Source organism: Pan paniscus, chromosome 1, assembly GCF_029289425.2.
Source record: "Pan paniscus chromosome 1, NHGRI_mPanPan1-v2.0_pri, whole genome shotgun sequence".
In the NCBI taxonomy this organism is placed as follows: Eukaryota; Metazoa; Chordata; class Mammalia; order Primates; family Hominidae; genus Pan; species Pan paniscus.
The window spans coordinates 44,247,389-44,274,786 of NC_073249.2; the positions used below are offsets into that span (position 1 = coordinate 44,247,389).

The 27,398-nt window shown below is 41.8% G+C and overlaps 1 protein-coding gene across 5 annotated transcripts in view; it reads left to right on the forward strand.

Annotated features, from left to right (window-relative positions):
- The first annotated feature begins 7,122 nt into the window (after window positions 1–7,122).
- RBBP5 (RB binding protein 5, histone lysine methyltransferase complex subunit) overlaps window positions 7,123–27,398 on the forward strand; it is a 34,518-nt gene continuing 14,242 nt past the window's right edge. For 2 of the 5 annotated variants that reach the window (XM_003822957.4, XM_008976570.5), the window contains exons 1-5: window positions 7,123–7,499; window positions 13,489–13,514; window positions 14,412–14,584; window positions 24,208–24,348; window positions 25,365–25,527. In XM_003822957.4, the coding sequence (XP_003823005.1) occupies window positions 7,481–7,499; window positions 13,489–13,514; window positions 14,412–14,584; window positions 24,208–24,348; window positions 25,365–25,527 (522 nt within the window). In that variant the 5' untranslated portion in view covers window positions 7,123–7,480. Of the gene's footprint in view, window positions 7,500–13,308; window positions 13,515–14,411; window positions 14,585–24,207; window positions 24,349–25,364; window positions 25,528–27,398 lie in introns of those variants that run through there. The other 3 variants (XM_003822958.4, XM_008976572.5, XM_008976569.6) reach the window with 2 other exon arrangements.

The following is a 27,398-nucleotide window of genomic DNA, read 5'->3' on the forward strand; positions in this document are numbered from 1 at the left end:
CTACAACCAGAAAACATGCACTGAAAATGACAATTGAATAAAATTCTTCTATAAAGGTTTAAGTGACCCATCAGGTAGCAGAAATGTACTTGAAGTTGTGTTCATCTTCCCAGGATTATGGGTTTAACAAACAAAACATTGATCATAAACTATTTTAGCAATTTAGAACAGTCATCATACACACCCACTCACGCACACACATACACACACATTTAATTTGGAACATTTTATCTCTTCATGATGAATCATGGAAAGCTTAATAATGGAGGCTTTAAGGACTCAGGAAGGGCCAGGCAGCCATCAGGGTTCTCCATGAGTCTGTGCCTAATATTGGACTTATATTTTAATACCAACTGTGTTTCCCCAATTTAGGTGCATAGCACTGTTTATTAGATGGGTTAGCATAGGTAATTTGAGTTGGACCATGGAATTTATTCAAATTGCACATCTTAACAATTTCCATACTGGCTGATCTAGTATGACAATTAGGCAAAGTATTTTCTTGGTATTCAATTATTTATTTATTTATTTGAGACAGGGTCTCACTCTGTTGCCTAGGCTGAAGTGCAGTGGTGCAGTCTCAGCTCACTGCAACTTCCCCCTCCCAGGCTTAAGCAATCCTTCCACTTCAGCCTCCCAAGTAACTGGGACTACAGACATGCACCACTATGTCCGGCTAATTTTTGTATTTTTTGTAGAGACAGGGTTTCCCCATGTTGCCTAGACAGGCCTCAAACTCTTGGGCTCAAGGGATCCGCCTGCCTTGGCCTCCCAAAGTGCCGGGATTACAGGCATGAGGCACTACCCCAGCCTTCAATTAATTCTTGTCCTGTTTGGGTTAGCAGTTTTATAAACCAGTCATTCCTTTTATTAGAGTTCTGAGAATTCTTACCTAGTCCAAATGATGTGATCCTAAAGTTGTCAGAAAGCTGTATGTTTTTTTTTTTTGAGACGGGGTCTCGCTCTGTTGCCCAGACTGGAGTGCAGTGGTACGATCTCAGCTCACTGCAACCTCCACCTCCCAGGTTCAAGTGATCCTCCTGCCTCAGCCCCCCTAGTAGTGGGGATTACAGGCACATGCCACCATGCCTGGCTAATTTTTATTCCTTTAGTAGAGATGGGGTTTCGCCATGTGGGCCAGGCTGGTCTCGAACTCCTGACCTCAAGTGGTCCACCTGCCTCGGCCTCCCAAAGTGCTGGGATTACAGGCGTGAGCCACTGCACCCGGCCAGAAAGCTGTATTTAAGAGTGCTTGTCAGTGTCCTTTCCATCCTTTCATGAACCTCCCTGAAGACACAACACTCTAGGATTTGCTTGTGGAGTTTTCAGAAACTGCATCAGAATTAAGCAATTAACCATGGAAACAACTTAAAATGGGCATAAAGGCATAATTGCTGGGCACGGTGGCTCATGTCTGTAATCCTAGCACTTTGGGAGGCCGAGGAGGGTGTATCCCTTTGAGGTCAGGAGTTTGAGACCAGCTTGGCCAACATGGTGAAACCCTGTCTGTACTAAAAATACAAAAGTTAGCCAGGTGTGGTGGCACATGCCTATAATCCCAGCTACTTGGGAGGCTGAGGCAGGAGAATCACTTGAACCCAGGAGGCAGAGGTTGCAGTGAGATCAGGCCACTGCACTCCAGCCTGGGCGACAAGAGTGAGACTCCTCCATCTCAAAAAAAAAAAAAAAGTCATATTCAACAAGAAAATTTGGTTATTTCTGTAGCCTACAATAATTTAATAAACTAACCATAATTACAACTGACTGCATATGCCAGACATATTAGAATTTTAGGAGTCTCATACAATTGTGGAACATATATTAATAACATTCAATACAATGCAATTCAAAGAAGGTTAACATCTTTTATTTTTATTTTTGAGACAGTCTAGCACTGTCGCTCAGGCTGGAGTGTAGTGGTGTGATCTTGGCTCACTGCAACCTCTGCCTCCCAGGTTCAAGCTATTCTCCTGCCTCGGCCTCCCAAGTAGCTGGGACTACAGGCGCCCACCACCACGCCCAGCTAATTTTTGTATTTTTAGTAGAGATGGGGTTTCACCATGTTGGCCAGGCTGATCTCGAACTCCTGACCTCATGATCTGCCCGCCTCGGCCTCCCAAAGCACTGGGATTACAGGCGTGAGCCACTGTGCCCAGCCGTTTTTATTCTTTTTTAGAACAGGGTCTCACTATTTTGCCCAGGCTTGTCTCGAACTCCTGGTCTCAAGTGATCTTCCTGCCTCAGCCTCCCTAAGTACTGCAATTGCAGGTGTGAGCCACCACACCTGGCTTCCTTTAGATTTTTAAATTTCTTGTCATGAAGTGGTACAAAAAGTAGTCTTTTATAATTATTTTATTCTCATCTCTCTGCTTTATTTTTTAAGTGGCAGACTTCTCTACCATGTTTTCCTACACTATTATACAATGTAAAGAACAAGGGTTTCTACTGGTAAATGGTCTTATTACTCATCTAAAATATAAATCTTTTTATCAAGAATCATAAGACATATTTTAAATAACTATGTGACGTCACGAAGCATAACTAGGCCAGGCATGATGGCTCATGCCTGTAATCTCAGCACTTTGGGAGACTGAGGTGGGAGGATCACTCGAGCCCAGGAGTTCGAGACCAGCCTGGGCTACATAGGGAGACCTCCCCCCGCCCCGACCATCTCTAAAATATATATATAGTTAAAAAAAGAATAATTAGTGTAAGAGATAACAATGGCTCATAAATTGTATTACTGTTGATCACTTATGATATAATCTGAAATCACAACGAACTGCTGAGGGTTTCGTACAAAAAAAGTTTAATTTTTATTTCCAAATAACTTTAAAAAGCTAGAACAGCTTTTAGATTTTGAGACGGCCATCTCAATATATTTGTTTATCTTCTGCAGAATGAATAAAAAGGATTATTTTTAATTTCTTAAGCCAGTCTGAAAGCCTCTGTCTCTGAAGCCAGTCTGAAAAAATCTTTGCATTAATTATACTGATTCATTTATTTTGCAAATATTTTACAAATACGTATTAAAGCACCTGTATGCCCTTTCTTTTCTAGGCACAATGGCATATCTGTGAATAAAACTGACAAAGTACTTGCCTTTAAGGAGCTTATACTCTTGTAAAAGGGAGACAATGAAGAAACAAATAAATGAATCAATGTATAATGGGACAAGCGGTGATAACTACCATGAAGGAAAATGAAGTAGGGGCCGGGTGCAGTGGCTCACGCCTGTAATCCCAGCACTTTGGGAAGCTGAGGTGGGCAGATCACCTGAGGTCAGGAGTTCGAGACCAGCCTGGCCAACACGGCAAAACCCTGTCTCTACTAAAAATACAAAAATTAGCTGGGCATGGTGGGGCATGCCTGTAATCCCAGCTAGTTGGGAGGCTGAGGCAGGAGAACTGCTTGAACCCAAGAGGCGGAGGTTGCAGTGAGTGGGGACTGCACCACTGCACTCCAGCTTGGGTGACAGAGCAAGACTCCGTCACACACACACACACACACACACACACACACACACACACACATAAAGAGGGATTCAGGCAGAGGGAACAAAAGTGCTACATTCCTGCAGGAATAAAGTGCTTAGCAAGCTCATATAATAGCAACGCAGTGCCAATGTGACTAGAAAAGAATGAGTTTCAGGCCGGGTGCGGTGGCTCACGCCTGTAGTCCCAGCACTTTGGGAGGCCAAGGAGGGCGGATCACGAGGTCAGGAGATCGAGACCATCCTGGCTAACAAGGTGAAACCCCGTCTCTACTAAAAATACAAAAAATTAGCCAGACGCGATGGCGGGCACCTGTAGTCCCAGCTACTCGCGAGGCTGAGACAGAAGAATGGCGTGAACCCGCGAGGCAGAGCTTGCAGTGAGCGGAGATTGCGCCACTGCACTCCAGCCTGGGTGACAGAGCGAGACTCCGTCTCAAAAAAAAAAAAAAAAAAAGAATGAGTTTCAGTAGAAGAGAGGTAGGTAGCAGGGGGGCCAATTAGCTGCTTATTGCTGATTTCATTATATGAATATATCAGGATATAGCCATTCTACAGTTTTTGATGTTTGGGCTATTTGTGATTTTTTTTTTGCTATTATGAACAATGGTACTATGTCCATTGTACATGTTTCCTGGTGCACTTGTGCAAGAGTTTTTCTACAATATATACCTACAGGTAGAATTTCCTGGTCATAGTGTATAAAAATGTAAACAAGGTCATTTTTACTACATAACAAGAAATTGTTTTCCGACGTGGTTGTACTGATTCACATTCTCTTGAGAGAATTCTCTTACAAGAATTTTGGGTGCTCTTCTTTTAGTTTGTCAACTTTGTGGTTGTAAATATCTAATTGTGACAATTTGCATTTTACTGATTACTGATGAGATCTGGCGTTGTCAAATAGATCACTTCCCTTTTTTTGAAGTGCCATGGCTTGCTCTCTAATTTTTACAGGTTATTTAAACTTTTTTTTTTAAAAAAAAAAGGCCAGGCATGGTGACTCACCACCTGTAATGGCAGCACTTTGCGGGGCCGATGTGGGCAGACAGCTTGGGCCCAGGAGTTCGAGTCCAGCCTGGGCAACATGGTGAATCCCTGTCTCTACAAAAACTACAACAATTAGCTGGGCATGTTGGTGCCTGCCTATAGTCCCTGCTACTTGGGGGGACTGAGGTGGGAAAATCACTTGAGCCTGGAGGTTGAGCTGCAGTGAGCTGTGATCATGCCACTGCACTCCAGCCTGGACGACAGAGTGAGACTCTGTCTCAAAAAAAAAAAAGAAAGAAAAGAAAAAAAAAGAAAGTCCAAATAGGATTGGAGGGGTAGAAAGGGAAAAAGAGGTGTGAGGAAAAAGGTGTACTGAAAATCCCTCAGTGGGCCAGGTGCTGAGTTGAGATTGCGCCACTGCACTCCAGCCCAGGCAACAAGAGCAAGACTCCCTCTCAAAAAAAAAAAAAAAAAAAAAAAAAGAAAATTCCTCAGGGGTTTTCTAACACTATTTTTATTTTCATTTTATTTATTTATTTATTTTGAGATGAAGTCTTGCTGTTGCCCAGGCTGGAGTGCAATGGCATGATCTTGGCTCACTGCAAACTCCACCTCCTGGGTTCAAGCGATTCTCCTGCCTCAGCCTCCCTAGTAGCTGGGATTACAGACATGCGCCACCACACCTGGCTATTTTTTGTATTTTTGGTATAGACGGGGTTTCACCATGTTGGCCAGGCTGGTCTCGAACTCCTAACCTCGTGATACGCCTGGCCTCTGCCTCCCAAAGTGCTGGGATTACAGGTGTGAGCCATTGCACCTGGCCTCACTATTTTTATTTTTAACAGCTTTAATTTTAACTTCATTAGCTATATTAGCATCCAATCTGTAAAAATTATTACATTGGAATCAGGCATGGTAGCTCACAGCTGTAATCTGTAATCCCTGCATATGGGAGGCTGAGGCAGGAGGATTACTTGTGCCCAGGAATTTAAGGTTACAGTAGTGAGCTATGGTTTCGTCATTGCATTCCAGCCTGGGCAACAGAGTGAGACCATATCTCTAAATACATATATATATGATTACTTTGGATTTGAGAGTAGAGTCAGAGAATTTAGAGGAAACTAGGCTGTCGTTTTCACACGATATTTTTCTTTGTTGCTTTTGCCTTTATGCAAAGTTTTCCTTTGTCTTTGGAGAGTAGAAAAACTGTGGATTTTTTTTTTTTTTTGAGACAGAGTCTCACTCTGTTGTCCAGGCTGGAGTGTAATGGTGCGATCTTGGCTCACTGAAACCTCTGCCTCCCGGGTTCAAGCGATTCTCCTGCCTCAGCCTCCCGAGTAGCTGGGATAACAGGCATGAGCCACCACGCCCAACTAATTTTGTATTTTTAGTAGAGACAGTGTTTCTCCATATTGATCAGGCTGGTCTCGAACTCCCGACCTCAGGTGATCAGCCCGCCTCGGCCTCCCAAAGTGCTGGGATTACAGGCGTGAGCCACCGCACCCGGCTGCAAAAGACATACTTTATAAAGGTCCAAGGATAATGGAAATAGAAGACATTAATGTAATATGTTCTTGGGAACTAATTGGATACACCAAGTATTATCTTTGACTAGTTTCTGGACCTCTGCTTCATTCTGCAACCTGCAGCCAACTACCATGGTGTCCATCTATTATTAGGCGCTTTAAATAGCTCCTTAATTCACACTTACTCTCTTCAATCGATGTGTCAGACTGTGGGGGCCACTTAATTCCCATTCCAAATTCTTGGGAAAGGAATTTAATTGGGTTGAGCTTAGGTCAGGGGCTTACTGAAAGAGCAATCAACTGGGGCCCAGGGACAGGGTGCACTGTGTGAATGAGGCTTCTTTTTCTGCAAATTTGTCAAGTAGAGGCAGACTGGACTAGCTACATAATTTGCAGGGCCCAGGGCAAAATGAAAATGCTGGGCTCCCTAGTTCAAAAGTTTCATTATTGTTTCCAAAAGTTTGCAATTGCAGACAATACTGCGATTAATAACCTTGTGTATGTGTATTTTTCCATTGTCGGAGACCTAGCCCGAGTACTATTTTCTGCAGCGAGCCTTTGACGTTCTTTCCTTTTTCTGATGAGCCACAGCATTTATAGTAGGAATTTGTTCATATAAAATTTGCTCTTTCGCTAGATACCAGTAACTGGACTTCTCTAATTGCTTTGGGTATTTCATTGGAGTTCTGTATGACTGAGCTCCGGGAAACTCAGTCCACCCCTCATTGCAATTCTTTTTCACAGTCTTTTTCACAGCGTCCCGGTCAACACTGTTTGGTAAAGGTTAAAACCTTAGATAATAAGGTTTTCATTATCTTAACATAAACAGGCCTAACATATGTTGTCGTACCTTTCTGTAGGATCAATAGCATATCTTTACAAATGAGAAATAATTTTCACGAGACCGAAACACCCTGCAACGCCGCCTACATACAGGGTAAGTACGCGCCTTGGTGAGGTCAGCGGCGCTACACACCCGAGCACTAGGGGACGACCTTCCCTGCTTTCCTGCATTAGCAGGACTTGTCCGGAACCTTTTCTGCGGAGTCTGAGGTAGCCCGCCCGGACAACGCCGCTGAACACACAACAGGGCAAGAACTAGTAGGTTAACTGTATGCCTGGAATTTCTACCTCACCTACATGTTCCCGGAGCAAATAACCTTAAATTGTCGCGCTATTTAAAGTCCCTAGTGACGATAACATTGTTGTACCTCAGCAAAGATCATAATTAATTGTTTCCGAGGGAGTGTATGCTTGATTTTGGTCAGGCATATATTTGGGCAGCCCACCTGAAACGAACAAGGAAGGCGGGGGAAGAAAGCGGAAGCCGCGGGGCCTTCTAAGTCCGAAAGTCTCCGGAGCTTGCGCCAGTCTCTTCGCGGCGTCCACCGCTTAGACGCAAGTTGCTGAAGCCGGCCGGGGAGAAGGCGTTGTTGCCGGAGCTGAGACCGGGCGGCCACAGTCCGCAGGGATGAACCTCGAGTTGCTGGGTGAGAAGGGCTATGGCTGCGTTTTAGAGAAGCGTTGGGTACTGGAAAGGAGGGAACCCAGGCGGGAGGGGAGTCAGGCTGCAATCTTAGGGACACTGTTCGGCTATGGATCGCTGGGCACACCTGATGTGGAGCAGCAGCGGGAGGAGGAAGCCCACCTTCTGCCCGAGTAGGTTGCATTGCCCCTCCCGAGGCCACTTTCATATCAATTATGGAGCGATGGGGACAGACAGTTTGTGACTTAGCTTTGATTATGAGGATCGCAGGTGTTGAAGTAGCCCAGAGCAGCCAGGACCAGAGTTGTTGGAGATGGAATTTGAAGAAGTGAGGCTTGGGATGAAGCTTTGAAGACTTGTCAGGGAATTGGGTGCCTGAACAGGTTAATCTTTTTGTAGAAAAGAGAAGTCTAAGGAGGGGACTTGGAGATCTTCTGGTAGAAGCTTCTCATTGAACAGATGAATAAAGGCTCAGAGGGTAATGGCTAGGCACTAAGCAAGTAAATGGCATAGTTGGCACTGGAATCCAATTATCCTAACTTTCTGTTTAAGGTCCTTTGCTAGGGACGGTGTGTAAAACACTGAGGTGTGAAATACGGAGGGAGTTGTCTTTTGTCACCCTCACTTTGAGTCATCGCCTCCTTACCTCCTATCCGGATTATTTAAAAACTGTAGGTCCTTTCTCCTGGACTTCCATTAGGTGACATTTAGCATGGTATTCTAGGGGTAGCTGAGGTTTTCAAGGACTTCTGCACTACTTGCTGTTCCTAATGGTTAGGTTTCTCTTTAAAAAAAAGTCAGAAGATATGTTAATTGTCAAAAGGGCTACAAAGATACATAAAAAATGGTCTTTGCCCTTAAAGAGCTTTTCATTAAGCAGGGAGTTTAAGGTGATTATGTAAAATAGCTGTAGGATATTGCAGAATGTAGGCAGGCCTGAAAGAGTCATTACCAGTTGCTAAGAATGTTTGGAACAGAGAGTGAATGTCTTTGGGGTAAAGGAAGAAGTCAACCAGGAAAAACAAACCCCCAAAACCTGTGGAGGAGTTGGAGTTTTAAGTGGACTTTTTTTTTTTTTTTTTTTAAGACAGCCTCGCGCCGTCGCCTAGGCTGGAGTGCAGTGGCACAGTCTTGGCTCACTGCAACCTCTGTCTCCTGGGTTCAAGTGATTCTCGTGCCTCAGCCTCCTGAGTATTTGGTACTACAGGTGCGCACTGCCATGCCTGGCTAATTTTTGTATGTTTAGCAGAGATGGGGTTTCACTGTGTTGGCCAGGCTGGTCTCAAACTCCTGGCCCCAAGCAATCCACTCACCTCAGCCTCCCAAAGTGTCTGGCCTTAAGTGGATTTTTAAGGTTGGTAAAATATCAACAGGCTGAAGTATGAAAATATGGGAGGGATGTTCAGTAGGCATCAGTGAGAGAAGACCTAAAGAATTTTCCTGCTTGGCCAGGTTGTGGATAAAGAGAATGCCAGGGGATGGGATCGGTGCCATCTATTTTGTGTTGGTTCTCGAATGCCTAGCTCAAAAGTTTGGGCTTTTTAGGGAAGGTAGGGTAGATCCATTGAAGGATTTTGACTTAGTAACTCAATCAGAGCTATGAGTTTGTAAGGTTTGTCTGACAGTGATGTGGAGTTGAGTTTTGGAGGAGTGTAAAACCAGTTTGGAGGGGTAGATTATATGAGTGATGAGGAAGGCCTGAGCTAGGAAATAGAAAAGACATTGAGGAGGTAGGGATGACAAATTTGAGAATAGATTGCATATAGTGCTGATGAGTAAGAGAGTGACGTGAAAAATGATGAGAGCAAATAATGATGCTATTGATAAAGTATAAGGACATTGGAAAAAGACAGCTTTGGAGATGTTGAATATGGTCTAGGGGTCAGGAGACAGGTTTGGATTTATGGGAGAGATTTGTATTCTTACAGATGGGCTCATTGAAACCTTGTGACTAGAGGACATGATCTAGGGAAAAAGTGGGAGGGGGAGAAAAGAAAATTGCCAAGCACACAATCTGTAGTTAGAGGTTAAGAGGAGGAATAAGTGGAGATAATAAGTTAGCTAACGGTTATAAAGTACTTTCTCTGAGCTAGGCAGATTTTCAAGTGCCTTCCATATATTAATCTATGTAGAGGAAGAAGAGAGTACAGATTGGTGTGGTGTCTTCATAGAAGCCAATCAGAGCAGTTGAGTCTGAGGGCTGAGAATGGGTTGCTCTGTTTAGTCCTTTGGCAGCTTGGGACTCCTCAGCAGCTGGAACAGAAACCAGATTACAATGATTTTAGAATGGTGTGGGAGACAAGGGCAAAAGGTTGACGCTTACTTTTAAAAACTTAAGGATGGAAGAAAGGTGATAACGCTAGTACTTTGAAAGAGTAGCAGGATCTTGCAAAAGGCTTTTCTTGAATGATACAGAAGATTCATTAGGATAAAACTTAGGAAGGAATATTTATTTTTATTTATCTTTTGAGACGGAGTCTTGCTCTGTTGCCCAGGCTGGAGTGCAGTGGCACAATCTCGGCTGACAGCAACTTGCGCTTCCCAAGTTCAACCGATTCTCCTACTTCAGCCCTCCTGAGTAGCTGGGATTACAGGCACCCAACACCACACCTGGCTATATTTTTTGTATTTTTAGTAGAGACTGGGTTTCACCATGTTGGCCAACCTGGTCACGAACTCCTGACCTCAAGTGATCTGCCCACCTTGGCCTCTGAAAGTGCTGGGATTACAGGTGTGAGCCACTGTGCCCAGCCAGGAAGGAATATTTAGCACTGGAAGGTTAGACAAGTTAAAGAAGCCTGGGTCCGAAAGATAACAATCTCTGAAAATGACTCTGCATTTTAAAGTGAGAAAGTTAATGGTTACAGATAAAAGGAAAGGAACAGAAGTAATGTGATTGTGGAAGCCTACTGAAGGACATCTGGCCAGATGAAGGAAATGAATGACAATGTATTTTTAATGTGGTTAGACAAGTGGCTCATAGGTAGACACTAGTTTTACTTCTGCAACCACTTTTTGAGTCCCTGCTGTGTATTCACCAGTGTGCACTGGAGATATAATTAAATAAGATCATTTGTCAAACTTATTTTTACCACAAATCACAGTAAGAAATATATATTCTATCACAGTTCACTATATATACCTACACGTGTAACTAAGTTTCTCAGAATTATATTTAATCCTTGTTATGTTCAGTGTTCTCTGATAGTTTCTCTTCTTTTTTTTTTTTTTTTTTTTTTTTTTTCTTTAGAGGGAGTCTTGCTTCTGTCGCCCAGGCTGGAGTGCAGTGGCACGATCTTGGCGATCTTGGCTCATTGCAACCTCCGCCTCCTGGGTTTAAGTGATTCTCCTGCTTCAGCCTCCCAAGTAGCTGGGATTACAGGCGTGTGCCACCATGCCCAACTAATTTTTTTTTTATTTTTAGTAGAGACAGGGTTTCACCATGTTGGCTCAGCTGGTCTCAAACTCCTGACCTAGTGATCTGCCCACCTCGGCCTCCCAAAGTGCTGGGATTACAGGCGTGAGCCGCTGCACCTGGCCGATATTTTCTAATCTATTGAAACATTTGTTCTAATTCACTAAATTAATGTATCCATTTATGGTGGATTGCGTCTTACTGTTTGAAAAACATTGAAATAAGATACCACTTTTGCCCTCGTAAATAGAGCTAAGAGGAGAGACAAACAAGTAGCTGTGTATAATATAGAACCACAATAAATGAGCTATGGGAATCCAGCTAAAAGCACTTACAAGCAGTTGAGGTGGGGTGTGGTGACTCACGCCTGTAATCCCAGCACTTTGGGAGGCCAGAGTGGGTGGATCACCTGAGGTCAGGAGTTCAAGACCAGCCTGGTCAACATGGTGAAACCCCGTCTCTACTAAAAATACAAAAATTAGCCGGACATGGCAGCGCATGCCTGTAATCCCAGCTACTCGGGAGGCTGAGGCAGGAGAATCACTTAAACCTGTGAGGCAGAGGTTGGAGGGAGCCAACACCATTGCACTCCAGCTTGGGAGACAAGAGCGAACTCTGTCTCAAAACAAATAAATATATATATGGATATATATATATGTACAGATACAGAAAAAAAGCCTCCCCATCCCAAATTTTCAGTGGGGTTATCCTTTTATACCTTTTTCTTTGCTCATATAAACACACTTACACATAAATTTGTTTATTTTTATTTTTATTTTTATTATTCTTTTTTTGAGACAGAGTTTCCCTCTTGTTGCCCAGGCTGGAGTGCAATGGTGTGATCTCGGCTCACTGCAACCTCTGCCTCCCAGGTTCAAGAGATTCCTCTGCCTCAGCCTCTGAAGTAGCTGGGATTACAGGCATGCGCCACCACGCCTGGCTAATTTTGTATTTTTAGTAGAGACAGGGTTTCTCCATGTTGGTCAGAGTGGTTTTGAACTCCCGACCTCAGGTGATCCACCCGCCTTGGCCTCCCAAAGTGCTGGGATTACAGGCATGAGCCACCACACGGGCTCTTTACACATAAATTTGTAAGGACTAGGCCGGGCGTGGTGGCTCATGCCTGTAATCTCAGCACTTTTGGGAAGCTGAGGCAGGTGGATCCCTTGAGGTCAGAAGTTTGAGACCAGCCTGGCCAACATGGTAAAACCCTGTCTCTACTAAAAATACAAAATTAGCCGGGCATGGTGCCACATGCCTGTAATCCCAGCTGCTGCTCAGGAGGCTGGGGCAGGATAAGCGCTTGAACTTGGGAAGCAGATGTTGCAGTGAGCCAAGATTGCACCACTGCCCTCCAGCCTGGGAGACAGACCGAGACTCCGTCTCAAACAAACAAACAAACAAACAAAAAAAAACCAGGCCGGTCGAAAAACAAAAAAAACCCCCAAAAAACTAAAACAAAGAAATAAAGAGAATTTCATGTTTAATCAACTGCTATTTGCTGTTGCAACCTAAATGCTGTTATTAGTCAGGAAGGGGTGTGATCACTGCTTTTGTTAAAAGGTTTCAAGGTTTCAAAGAGTAATTATGATAATTTGACTGATATGAATTGACTCTTGCCTTTCCTTGCTCTTTTTCTTTTTGTTTTGAGACGGAGTCTTGTTCTGTCGCCCAGGTTGGAGTGCAGTGGCACGATCTCAGCTCACTGCAACCTCCGTCTCCCAGGTTCAAGTGATTCTCCTGCCTCAGCCTCCTGAGTAGCTGGGATTACAGGTGCACACCACCACACCTGGCTAATTTTTGTATTTTTAGTAGAGACGGGGTTTCACCATTTTGGCTAGGCCGGTCTTGAACTCCCTTGTGATCTGCCGCAACTTGGCCTCCCAAAGTTCTGGGATTACAGGCGTGAGCCACCGAGCCCGGCTCCTTGCTCTTACCTTAGTAAATTTGGAAATAAATTGTGAAATGCCCAAAAGGTGTGATGGAGAAAGACTGTTGCTAACTTGGATATGTCAACAGTTCTCAAACTTTTTAGTATCAGGATCCTATTATACTTTTAAGAAGTAGAGGGTCCCCAGAGAGTTTTTGTTTATGTAGGTGATATCTACCTACCAGTGTTTACCAATTTAGAAGTTAAAACTGAGATAATATTTTTAAAGCATATTATATAGAAATAACCATAATAAATCCATTACATGTTTATGTGAGTAGTTATTTTGTTTTCAAAAACAAAGTATTTAGTGAGGAAAATGCCACTGTTGTGACATTTTTACAAATCTCTTCAATGTTTGCCTGAATAGAAGTTGGGGGACTTCTCACATCTGCTTCTGCCTTCACTCTGTTTCAATATCCCAGGTCATATAGTCTCAGGAAAACGCATCTGTATATTTCCGAGATAATGAGAGTAAACAAGTCATCTTAGCAGGATCTTGAAAATCCGTATGGCCTCATGGAATGCCTGAAAGGGCATCATATCCCCCTTTTCGTTTTGTCAGCCACTGCTATACACTGTTCGTGAGTTGTATGATCCTTGCTATGTGGTACATGTGCCATCAACTCTTTCTTTGCTTTGTTGCAGAGTCCTTTGGGCAGAACTATCCAGAGGTAAGAGTATAGTATTGTGGTGATTTTAGGAACATAGTAACTTCTGGGTGTTTATGTTAGAACAGAAAATACTTTTTGATCCTTGTGTTTTGACAGAGAAGCATTAAGTGTGATAATATATCTTATGCTATAATAAGGAGCTAGTGTACAATTTTGATCAGGGAGGAAATAGGCAATGTGGGCTAGAAATCTTACCATGATGTTGTAATCTTACAGTTCATTTTCCTTTAAATAAAAGAAAAACTTTCATTGAAGGATTTTTCACAAACACCACCATCATAGGTTTGTGCTTTTCTCGTTTTGATCAATGTTTTTATGTAGTAAAGCAAAATGTATGCTATAGATGTGCTTTACTTTTTTAATTGTAAAACTATTTTATAACACTTGAATGTTTGAGGATAGACATTGTGGTTATTTTAAATAGCTTGGTATTGATATGAAATAATTTGACTTCTCTAATGTTATGCATTGTAGGCTATTCCAGGGTTTTTCTTTTTTAATTATTAAAAAAAATTCTTTTAAATTCTTTTTGTTTAAATTCTTTTTGTTTTAAATTCTTGGAACAAATTCACAGAATTACAATGACTGCATCAATAGATATGACTTTTTAAATACTTCTGTTATATTTTGCCCATTTGCCCTCCAGAAAGTTTATACAAAGTTATAGTAGTGATGTAAGGGATTGATCACATCTGTTTCCAGAATCCATGGTTAGCTTTAATAAATGTTTCTTCATTTTGGCTATTTTAATAGATATAAGAAGACACAGAGAGATTATTTGGTATACAGTGTAATTTATATTCAATAAAAGTATCACAAGTGATAAAGAACCTTTAGGAAATAATTTGGATACCTGGCTATTGTTGTCTCTATTCTTGTATTTGTTTCAATTTTTAGGAAGCTGATGGAACTTTGGATTGTATCAGCATGGCTTTGACTTGCACCTTTAACAGGTGGGGCACACTGCTTGCAGTTGGCTGTAATGATGGCCGAATTGTCATCTGGGATTTCTTGACAAGAGGCATTGCTAAAATAATTAGTGCACACATCCATCCAGTGTGTTCTTTATGGTAAGACATTTTTAAATTAATATTTAAATAGGAGAATGAATGATGACTATATATTTGCAAATCTCATTGTAGATATTTTAATACTTAGATTTTTAAATATTCAGCCATTAGTAATAGTTTATCGTGGTTTATGTAGATCCTGAGTCCATGCTGTCCTTGAAGCACCTTTCTTGGGAGAAATTCATTGTATTATGGATCTGTATCAGGCGCTGAGAATATCTCAATACTGAAATGAAATATTTTCAGATTGTAATTGTAGTATAATTGTGATATTGACTTTTCATTTAGAATAAAAAGTCTCGGTTAGGACAGAAGCTTGGAAGTCATCGAGTCCAGTTTTGTCCAGGTTACTGAATTCCAGTAATTTTAGTGATCACAAATATGACTATTCCTTCAATGAAATATAGTTATTAAGGCCTTATAGAAAATGTAAAAACAGTTGAAATCTGCTGTAACATAAATTCCCATTGATTTCACTCTTGCTCTCTGAAACTATTTGCTTCAGAAAATTTTATTTTGGGGCAGCATTTTTTTTAAATGAACTTGGGGCCAACAAAAGGACCTAATCAGATCAAGGTTAAGTCTGTCTCCTTTTGTCTAAATGGTATTATAAAGCACTGGATTGGGAGGAGGCCTGAATCACAGTAAAGTTTGGCCAGTAAAGTACTGGTGGCCTGGGCCAAAACTTTTCTTTCATATCCAATAATCCAGGAAGCACTGGCCTGGATGATCTCTTAGGTTCCTTCCACCGCCTTTCTGTTTCTTTTTTGTTGTATTCTTGCAATAAAGATTCAAATAGGGCCAGGCGCGGTGGTTCACGCCTGTAATCCCAGCACTTTGGGAGGCTGAGGCGGGTAGGTCACTTGAGGTCGGGAGTTTGAGACTGGCCTGGCCAACATGGTGAAACCCCGTCTCTACTAAAAATACAAAAATTAGCCAGGCATGATGGCGGGTGCCTGTAATCCCAGCTACTTGGGAGGCTGAGGCAGGAGAATCGCTTGAACCTGGAAGGCAGAGGTTGCAGTGAGCTGAGATTGTGCCACTGCACTCTAGCCTGGGCAACAGAGCGAGACTCTGTTTCAAAAAAAAAAAAAAATACACATATTTATGTGTGTGTGTATGTGTTTCACATAATATAAAATTTCGAGTGTACAATTCACAAGTTTTTATATATTCAGAGTTGTGCAACCATCATCACAATATAATTTTAGAACGCCTGGCGAGATGCGTTGGCTCATGCCTATAATCCCAGCGCTTTGGGAGGCTGAGATGAGAAGATTCCTTGAGCCCAGGAGACCAACATAGTGAGACCTCATCTCTACAAAAAGTAAAAAAATTAGCTGGGTGTATGGTGCACATCTGTAGTCCTGGCTACTTAGGAAGCTGAAGTGGGAGAATCACTTGAACACAGGAGTTCTAGGCTGTAATGAGCCATGATTGTGCCACTGAACTCCAGTGCCTGGGTGACAATAAACCTTGTCTCTTAAAAAAAAAAAAGAACTCTTACCTATTAAAAATATGTGTGTTTTTATTATATACTAATATATACTTATTCTAGAAAATCATGGAAAATAAAACAAAATAGAAATAACTAGTATTTTCTGTAGTCCTCCTAACCAGATACTACTACTTTGTACGTATAGATTGTTGTTGTTGTTGCTGAGACAGGGTCTTGCTCTGTGGCCCAGGCTGGAGTGCAGTGGCTAGTCACAGGCATGATCACAGTTCACTGCAACCTTGAAATCCCAGGCTCAAGTGATCCTCCCGCGTAGCTAGGTCTACAGATGTGCGCCACCATGCCTGGCTAATTTTAAAAAATTTTTTATAGAGACAGGGTCTTGCTGTGTTGCTCAGGCTTGTCTTGAACTCCTGGCTTCAATCGATCCTCCTGCCTCAGCCTCCCAAAGTGCTGGGATTACAGGTGTGAGCCACCATGTCTACCCAGTTTCTAGATATGATTTTTTAAAGCATAGTTTGTAATTGTGCTATATTCTGTATTTTGCTTTTCCCTCCTAATACTGTCTCGACATTTTTCTGCTTGAGTAGCCTTTAACAACTTTTTAAATGACTGTATATTGTCTGATAAACCATAATTTACTTAACCATTTGCTGTTTTTTTTCCTCGATTACATAGTGTTTAGTGAATGTCTTTGTGCCATAGTTTTTCTTATATATTCATTCATTCATTTATTCAGCAGGTGTTGACCATAAGTTATGTACCAGGTGCTATGTTAGGCTCTGGGGACACAAAAACAAATGAGAAATTCTAGATGATTAGTGGGAGGTGGATTTGCATACAGGTACATATACTAAAGCTTTATATGTCCTATACAAGAACTATATTTAAGATTTAGTGGAGATGAAAGCACAAAGAAGGAAGTTATCAATTGTAGTGAAGGGGAATAATGGTCAGAAAGCCGTCATAGATGAGATAATTTATAACTGTATTTTATTTTAATTTTTTTGAGACAGAATCTTGCTCTGTTGCCCAGGCTGGAATGCAGTGGTGCGATCTCGGCTCACTGCAACCTCCACCTCCTGGGTTCAGGCAATTCTCCTGCCTCAACCTCCTGAGTAGCTGGAATTACAGGTGCACACCACCATGACCGGCTGATTTTTGTATTTTTAGTAGAGACAGCATTTCGCCATGTTGGCCAGGCTGGTCTTGAACTACTGACCTCAGGTAATCTGCTTGCCTCGGCCTCCCAAACTGTTAGGATTGCAGGTGTGAGCCTCCATGCCCAGCCAGATAATTTATAACTTTAAATTTGTAAGATAAGTAGATGTTGCCAGATATATTCCAAGCAGAGGGCACTGCACAGGCCAAGGCATATCAGCTTGAAACAAGTATGGTACAATGGGGAACTACAGGTATCAGGATAGCTGGATTGTGGTATGGGACATATGATATGACAAGAGCCAAGGTAAACCAAGGTCCTCATGGAGAACCTCGTCTGCCATACTCATGAATTTGATTCGTAGCTCATATGTACTCTGAAGTCATTAAAAGATTTTGGCAGGAAAGTCACATGATGAGCTTTTATTTTAGAAAGATCTTCAAAGCAACAAGTAGAAAAGAGATTGAAGGGGCAACAGTAAGTGAACATAGGAGAACTGCTGTGGTCTAGGCTGGAGATAATGAGTGTTGCAGTAAGAAAGGAGCCAAGTTAGACAGATGTGAGAAATGGTAGAAATGAGAGGACTTAGTCATTAATTTGACTGGGGTGTGAGTGAAATGGAGAAGTTAAGATAATTCTTAGGTTTCTGGCTTGGTTGAAGATACTCATTAATGGAAGATTTGATAGGGAAGTGGTGAGTTTGAGATTATGGTTGCATGTCTCCTATTATTTTCATGTTAGTTTATTGCAAATATTTGTGTTAGAGTATCTTCCCTGTAAGATCTTAAGTGCTGTTTGAATACAAACCTTGTGTGCCATTTCACTGCTATGTTCTCAGCTTCTAGCGTTGTACCTGATATACAGTAGCCATTCAGATACTTGTCGGATGAATGGGAAATGTCCCAACAAGCATCTGAGATGCCCAAAGGGCATATGGTCTATGAGTTCTCATTACAGTAGACTTCCAGAAGTGTTATTAGTCAGTCAAAGGATATAAAGTAAGAGATTTTTCAACCCCTCCCTCCAACATTTTTAATATTTAAAAATCACAAAACCTATACTCGATTATTTAAAAGTTTTTTGTTTTTTTAAATTTTTTCGAGACAGAGTCTTGCTCTGTCACCCAGGCTGGAGTGCAGTGGCACCATCTCGGCTCACTGCAACCTCCGCCTCCCAGATTCAAGTGATTCTCCTGCCTCAGCCTCCTGAGTAGCTGGGATTACAGAAGCAGGCCACCACGCCCAGCTAAGTTTTGTATTTTTAGTAGAGGTGGGGTTTCACCATGTTGGCCAGGCCAGTCTTGACCTCCCGACCTCAGGTGATCTGCCTGCCTTGGCCTCCCAAAATGCCAAGATTACAGTCGTGAGCCACCGTGCCTGGCCATTTAAAAATATTTTTAAAAATTAAAAGAATATATAAATATGCAAAGTAAAAAATGAAAGCCCTTTGTCTACTTCTTAGGGTAACCACTGTTGAAGAGTGTGGAATATATTCTATCTATAAGATATCTATATCTTTTTATGTGGGAAATAATGAATACATATATCCACATAATATGTTTTTAAACAAAAATAAATATATTTTGTTCTGTAGCTTGCTTTTCCACTTAGCATATAGTGGATATTTCTCTGTGTCTCGTTATTTTATATAGTTGTGTCTATAGAGTATTGCACAGTATACATGCATCATAGATTTAACTGTTCCTTATTTAAGCATATTAGGGAACAAATTTTACCAAGAGAAGTTTTAGGTAGGCATGATAGCTGACTTCAACTATTAGTAAAGTTGATGTATGAAAGAGAGAAAAAATGGCCCAGGATGTAGAAGCAGAACTGGTAGGTACTGGCTGGGCACGGTGGCTCATGCCTGTAATCCCAGCACTTTCAGAGGCCGAGGCTCACCAATCACTTGAGGTCAGGAGTTCGAGACCAGCCTGGACAACATGGTGAAACTCCGTCTCTACTAAAAATACATAAATTAGCCAGGTGTGGTGACATGCGCCTGTAATCCCAGCTACTCGGGAGGCTGAGGCAGGAGAATCGCTTGAACCCGGCATATGGAGGTTGCGGTGAGCCGGGATCTGCCTGGGCGACAGAGCGAGACCCTGTCTCGGAAAAAAAAAAACCCAAAAAACAAAACAGAACTAGTAGGTAGTGAACAGAAGTTAGCTATAGGGAAACAAAAGTTAACTCCAAGTAGAGAGGAGCTCCCAAGCAGAGGTGCTGTGGGTGGGATTGACTGCCCAGGAGAGAGCTATCTGAGAGCTGTTCCTGCCTGAGCTTGCCACCCCCCTTGTTAGGATGCTGCAGAAGAAATTCAAGCACTGGATGGGGGCCATAGGTAGACTTTAGCACATTGGAATCAGTAAAGACCCATCTGTTTTTGGGAAAGAAGCTGTGAAAAAGTATGATAATTCCTAATTCTTGAGCTTATGGAATTTGGAATTGAAGAATAAATTTTTTTTTAGTTTTTACTTTTGTTTATAACAATTTTTAGTTAGATTTCCCTCCATTATGACAGAAATACAAGCTTGCTGTGAAAGAAAACAAAAATTATAGTGCAGTAGCAGTAGGTTTTTTTTCTTTTTTTTACCCCACCCACCCCCTAGTACAGAAGAGTTTAGAGGGAAAATGGAATCATAGCTAACATTTTGTTCTATAGTCAAATTGTGCTAACAGGCCTACAAGAATAGCAATGAAACCTGTTCCTTTTTTCTCCTCACTCTCAGTCTTGTGCCATTCCCAGTAGACTTCTATTTTTGGGGGCTATTTCTTCTGCTGTTTAGCTTCATATTTCTGATATAATGTGTATTGCTTTTTCTTGGTTTGTTAATTTCAGAAATTGGGTTTCCTGTTACAGTGTATTTGAATTTTAACTTAGCCTTTACCCTCCCATCATCCACCCTTTTACCCTCCTATCATCATCATCATCCAGCTATTGGCTTTTTTATTGTGCACCTTTGCATTTTAACACCTTTAGGCCTCTTTAGAGTTGACATTCTCTAGAAGGACTCACTGATTGCCTGACTACAGGTATTCTAGACCCGGTAGAAGAGACACACACAGTCCTTTTGTGTGCAGGCTTTAACTTAATCCCTCTATATTTATAACCTTAGCTTACCCCTGCCTTCCTCTGTTCCTAGAGTCCTGAGTCTGGCAGTATATTTATTTTGTCTCTGATATAAATAATTTTTTGAGCACTTATTATGTACCAGGCATTGAGCACTTATTATGTATCAGGCATTGAGTACTTATTATGTGCCAAGCCAAGAATTCTGTATGTATTAAATTCTCTCAACAGCCTTCTGCAGGTCGATACCGTTTTTATTCCTGTGTTATAGATGCGGAAATTGAAGCCCATAAAGCTTAAGTAACTTGCTAAGATCACACAGCTAGGAGGTAGTAATGTCTAGGCTTGAGTAGAAGTCTGACTTTTGAGCCATGTTCTTAACCATGGAGATTATATTGCCTGCTGAGTTTCTCAATAGCACCTCCTCTTGATTTCAAAACCTGGGTAAAGTATCGGTTTTGGGTTACTTTTTTACTTGTTCCATTTGTTTTTTGTTTTTGTTTCCTGCCTTCCTGTGGGCTACTTGGACAAGTTTTTAGAATTCCATTTTGCTTTATCTGTAGTGTTTTTGAGTGTATACCCTTGTGTAGCTTTAGTGGTTACTAGGTTTTACATCATACATTTATAACTTACCACAGTCTACTGGTGATAAGTTGTATTGGTGAACATTTTACCAGTTCAAGTGAAGTGTAGAAACCTTACCTTCCTGTTGTCCCCTTGTCCTTTCTTGTGTGTAATATAATTGTCTTAAATATTTGCTCTACATACATTGACACCCACGTAAGACAGTGTTAAAATGTGTGTTTCAAACATCAAAACTCAAGAAGAGAAAAAGTAATTTTTTTTTTTTTTTGAGATGGATTCATGCTCTGTCACCCAGGCTGGAGTGCAATGCTGCGATCTCTGCTCACTGCAACCTCCGCCTCCCAGGTTCAAGTGATTCTCCAGCCTCAGCCTCCCGAGTAGCTGGGACTACAGGCGTGCACTACCACACCCAGCTAATTTTTGTATTTTTAGTAGAGACCGGGTTTCACCATGTTGACCAGGATGGTCTCGATCTCTTGACCTCATGATCCGCCCGCCTTGACCTCCTAAAGTGCTGGGATTACAGGCGTGAGCCACAGCGCCTGCCTTTTTTTTTTTTTTTTTTTTTTTTTTGAGACAGATTTTTGCTCTTGTTACCCAGGCTGGAGTGCAATAGTGCGATCTCGGCTCACTGCAACCTCTGCCTCCTGGTTTCAAGCGATTCTTTAGCCTCAGGCTCCCAAGTAGCTGGGATTATAGGCATGTGCTACCATGCCTGGCTAATTTTTGTATTTTTAGTAGAGACGGGTTTTCAGCATGTTGGCCAGGCTGGTCTCCAACTGCCAACCTCAGGTGATCCACCTGCCTTGGCCTCCCAAAGTACTGGGATTATAGGCGTGAGCCACCGCACCTGGCTGAGAAAAAGTAATTTTGTCTACCTATATATTTATACTCTTTTCATTGTTCATTCTTCCTTCCTGATGTTCTAAACCCTTCCTTTAATCTTTTCCGAACATTATGTAGCCATTCTTTAGAGTATGTCTGCTAGCAACAAGTGTCTCAGTTTACCCGTTTATTCCTGGAATGACAGTTCTTTTCTTTCAGTGCTTGAAAAATGTGCCACTTCCTTCTGGCCTTCATGGTTTCTGATGAGAAATCCCTTTTCATTCATATTGTTGTTCCCCTATAGATAAGGCATCATTTTTCTCTTGCAGCTTTCAAGATTTTTTCATTGTCTTTAGTTTTCAGAAGTTTGTATTTCTCGGAGTGGATTTCTTTGGGCTCATCCTAGTTGATGTTCTTGAATCTGTAGGTTTTGTATCTCTTGCCAGATTTAGGAAATTTTCAGCCATTATTTCTTCAAATAACCTTAACATCCCAGTCTGTATTCTCTCCTTCCAGGATTCTGATGACATGAATATTACATCTTTTGTTATAGTTCTACAGGTCTCTGAGGCTCTGTGTGTATAGATATGTAAACATATGTGTGTGTGTGTGTGTATATATATATATATACACACATACATATACACACATATATACACACAGACACACATATATATGTCTATGGTAATTTTTATTCCATCTTCCAGTTTGCTAATTCTTTCCCTTTTTTTCCTCCATTGGCTGCTGAATTCATCTATTGAGTTTATTTCTGTTACTATATTTTTCAGTTCTAAAATTCCCATTTGGTTCTTCTCTGTATCTTCTATTTCTTTGCTAAGATTTTCTGGGCTTTTTTCCCCATCTGTTTCAGGCATGTTCATAATTGTTGAAGCATTTTTATGATGGCTGCATTATAATCCTTGTCAGATAATTCTAACATTTATGTCATTTCTGTATTAGTGTCTATTGATTGTCTTTTCTTATTCGAGTTGAGATTTTCTTTGTTCTTGAGTTGACAAGTGATTTTCAGTTGAAACCTGGGCATTTTGGGTATTATGAGACTGTAGATCTTATTTATTTTTTACTTTTTCTTGAGACAGAGTCTCACTCTGTCGCCTAGGCTGGAGCCCAGTGGCGCCATCTTGGCTCACTGCAACTTCTGCCTCCCAGGTTCAAGCGATTCTCCTGCCTCAAGCCTCCCGAGTAGCTGGGACTACAGGTGCACACCACCATGCCCGGCTAATTTTTTGTATTTTTAGTAGACAACGGGGTTTCACCATGTCGGCCAGGCTGGTCTCAAACTCTGGGCCTCAAGTGATTTGCCTGCCTTGGCCTCCCAAAGTGCTGGGATTACAGGTGTGAGCCATTGCGCCCGTCCTATAGATCTTATTTAAATCTTTTAGTTTAGCAGGCCTCCTCTGATACTGCACAGGGAAATGGAGTGTACCATCTTGTTATTGCCACAGGTGGGTGAAAGTCCAGGTTTCTTCTTACTTGGCCTCATTACTGCTGGGTGGGATTGGAAGTTTAGGCTCTCCACTAGGTCTCTGCTGATAACATCCTGTCTGGGAAGGATAGGAATTCCTTGTTCCTTCTCTCTATGTGTCCTTCTCTGACACCATGGTGGTGCGACCTCATTACTGCTGGTGGTAATGCAAATCTGATTCCCTACTGATCCTTCTCTGACACCACCCCAGTGAGGTGGGGAGGGTGCCTTGTTATAGCTGAATAAAGGTGAAGTCTAGGCTATCTGCTTCAACCTGGCTAAGAGGGGGATTTGCATTTCTTTTCTGTGATGTTTGGCTGGCGTAGGTTGGTTATTGTCTTAAAGTTTTCTGTCTTGCTGGGCTGTCCTTTTCTGGTCCCTTAGCTCTTCTTGGGGCTTTTTATGTGTGCCCACTGGCATTACCAGGTTGTTGGCTTCTCCTTCACCCAGAACGGGGAACATGAGGCAGAAAGAAAATTCAGGGATTTCACTACTGTGTCATCCTTAAGATTCTGCAGTCTCTGGCTTGCCTGTCCTTTGTCTACCTTTCAGAACCTTTTTTGTCTGTTTTATATATGATGTCCAGTGTGTTTATCTGTACTTATCAGGAGGAATTAATTCTTTCTCAGTTCTTTTTAAATTATTTTAAATAACAGATACTTATCATTTTTTTGTTTTGTTTATACCATGATGGTGCTACTTCTGAGATGACTTCAGAAAGTTCAAATATATCAACCCTTAAAGCGCAGCTGATTTTTTAGACTCTTCTAAGATGTTTTAATCTCTTATTTCACTGAGTCACTTTATAGTTTTATCTTGAAATATTATGAGCTTCCATTACTAGATAGTAAAATGTCATGAAAACCTTCTTATTAATTGCCTAGTTGGAAAAGCTTATGGATTTGAGTATACGTGGAACAAAACCAAAAACATTGTTGACCTGTGCAGTTGCAGCAATGTGTGTGACTTACACAGTTTATTCATGAGAGTGGTATGATATACTTAGAATATGTGCTAAATTACCCCTTTTTTTTCCTCAGCTGGAGCCGAGATGGTCATAAACTTGTGAGTGCTTCCACTGATAACATAGTGTCACAGTGGGATGTTCTTTCAGGCGACTGTGACCAGAGGTTTCGATTCCCTTCACCCATCTTAAAAGTCCAATATCATCCACGAGATCAGTATGTTTAAGCTATTTCTCTCCTGGGGTGGGGTCTAATTCTATATGGATTAGCTCTGGGCTCATGATAATTTTAGTTTATGGTTTTAGAAGGCAAATACACATCTCTTCAAACCTTCTACATAAAATAATCTTTCCGTCTAGGTTGGCTCTACTGAATACATTTCTTTCTTCCTTTCTTTCTTTCTTTCTTTTTTTTGAGACAGAGTCCTGCTCTGTCACCCAGGCTGGAGTGCAGTGGCGCCATCTTGGCTCACACAACCTCTGCCTCCTGGGTTCAAGATTCTCCTGCCTCAGCCTCTCGAGTAGCTGGGACTGCAGGCGCGTGCCACCATGCCTGGCTAATTTTTGTATTTTTAGCAGAGACAGAGTATCCCCATGTTGGCCAGGTTGGTCTCGAACTCCTGACCTCGTGATCTGTCCACCTCAGCCTCCCAAAGTGCTGGAATTACAGGCATGAGCCACTGCGCCTGGCCCTGAATGCGTTTTTTTAAATTTAAATTTAAATTTTTTTGAGATGGAGTCTCGCTGCGACGCTCCAGCTGGAGTGCAATGGCGCAGTCTCAGCTTACTGCACCCTCCTCCTCCTGTTTTCAAGCGATTCTCTTGCCTCGGCCTCCCAAGTAGCTGGGATTACAGGTGCAGGCACCACATCCGGCTAAGTTTTTGTATTTTTAGTAGAGATGGGGTTTCACCATGTTGGCCAGGCTGGTCTCGAACTCCTGACCTCAAGTGATCTGCCTGCCTCAGCCTCCCCAAAGTGCTGGGATTACAGGCGTGAGCCACTGCGCCTGGCCTCTTACTTTTTTTTAATGATCATGTTTTATTTTGTCAAGACTAATTTTACTCAGAATTTTCCCTGTTATTAGACCTGTGGATTTTATGCTTTTTCACTGTTTCAAATTTGCTTGGGTGGGAGAATTGATGAGGGTATGGACAGGGATCAGGGAAAAGGACAGGGAATCAGCTTGCTGATACCAAAGCAACAGCCAATGTACTGTTCGTATTTTTAAACAGGAACAAGGTTCTCGTGTGTCCCATGAAATCTGCTCCTGTCATGTTGACCCTTTCAGATTCCAAACATGTTGTTCTGCCGGTGGACGATGACTCCGATTTGAACGTTGTGGCATCTTTTGATAGGCGAGGGGAATATATTTATACGGGAAACGCAAAAGGCAAGGTAAGCCTAAAAGCCGGCAAATCAGGCATCTTGTACACTGGCTCATTTAATGTTTACTTGTTTTGTTTCTTTTGAAAATTGTTTTTATTCTTGGACTAAGCACAGCTCCTTTCTGCAACAAATGTAGTCTAATTTTCTTCCATCTCTTAATAATAATTTTTGTTCTTTGGATTTAGAGTGATAGAGATTATTTGACCTAGAAAAGCATGGGAGGACCTTTACTGGTTGCTAGTAATGAAGGGCCATTATGAAATTATAAAATTTCAATGTCATGTTATCAGCTGGAACACTGCTGATCAAAATTTCTCAATATCTGGTTTTATAAAAGATTGTATAATTCAGGCCAGCTTAACTTACAGTACTGAGACTTATTCTTCTTTTTCCTTCAAACTTCTGACTTTGCCTTTTGGAATGTGTAGGCCCTTTTCTCTGGAATACATTGTAGAAGGTGTTTCTTCTGTGGAATAAGAAGTCAGGTTAGGTGACCTTTTAAAGATTCTTTTCATGCTTAGGATAGTTCCACTGGGCATCTTGATTTATTTTTATTTTTATTTTTTGACTGTGGCACATGGGTTAGTATAATTTCATGGCTATTTTAGAAGGGCAATTTTTCCTTTTTTTTTTTTTTTTTTGAGATGGAGTCTCACTCTGTTGCCTAGGCTAGAGTGCAGTGCATGATATTGGCTCACTGCAACCTCCATCTCCTGGGTTCAAGCGAATCTCCTGCCTCAGCCTCTTGAGTAGCTGGAATTACTCCTGACCTCAAGTGATCCGCCCACCTCAGCCTCCTAAAGTGCCGTGATTATAGGTGTGAGCCACTGCACCCGGCCTTAGAAAGGCAATTTTTTTTTTTTTTTTTTTTGAGATGGAGTTTCGCTCTTGTTGTTGCCCAGGCTGGAGTGCAATGGCACCATCTCAGTTCACTGCAACCTCTGCCTCCCGGGTTCCAGCGATTCTCCTGCCTCAGCCTCCCGAGTAGCTGGGATTACAGGCATTCATCACCACACCTGGCTAATTTTGTATTTTTAGTAGAGACGGGGGTCTCTCCATGTTGATCAGGCTGGTCTTGAACTCCCAACCTCAGGTGATCCACTTGCTTCAGCCTCCTAAAGTGCTGGGATTATAGGTGTGAACCACCGCGCCTGGCCTAGAAAGGTGATTTTTAAGAAATTGTGATAAAATACACACAGCATAAATTTTACCATTTCAGCCATATTTAACTGTACAGTTCAGTGGTAATTAATGTACATTCACTCTATTGTGCAATGATCACCATCCATCTTTAGAAATCTTTTCTTCTTGTAAAACTGGAATTCTGTACCTATTGAATCATCATTTCCCATTCCCTGCTCTCTGCCAGCCCCTAGAAACACCCTTTGACCTTCTCTCTTTATGAATTTGACTACTCCAGGTACCTCATATAAGGGGAATCATATAGTATTTGCCTTTTTGTGACTGGCTTATTTCACTTAGTTTCATGTCCTCAAGCTTCACCCATGTGTGTAGCATGTGTCAGAATCTTTCTCCTTCTTCTCAAGGCTCAATAATACTCCATTTTATGTTTATTCCACTTTTGTTTATATGGCTTATCTGCGGATACTTGGGTTGCTTCTATATTTTGGTTATTGTGAATAATGCTAAACATCATATTTTAAGAATAGATTGGCCAGGCGTGGTGGTGAATGCCTGTAATCCCAGCACTTTGGGAGGCCGAGGTGGGCGGATCACCTGAGGTTGGGAGTTTGAGACCAGCCTGACCAACATGAAGAAACCCTGTCTCTACTAAAAATACAAAATTAGCCAGGCGTCGTGGCGCATGCATGTAATCCCAGCTACTCAGGAGGCTGAGGCAGGAGAATTGCTTGAACCCA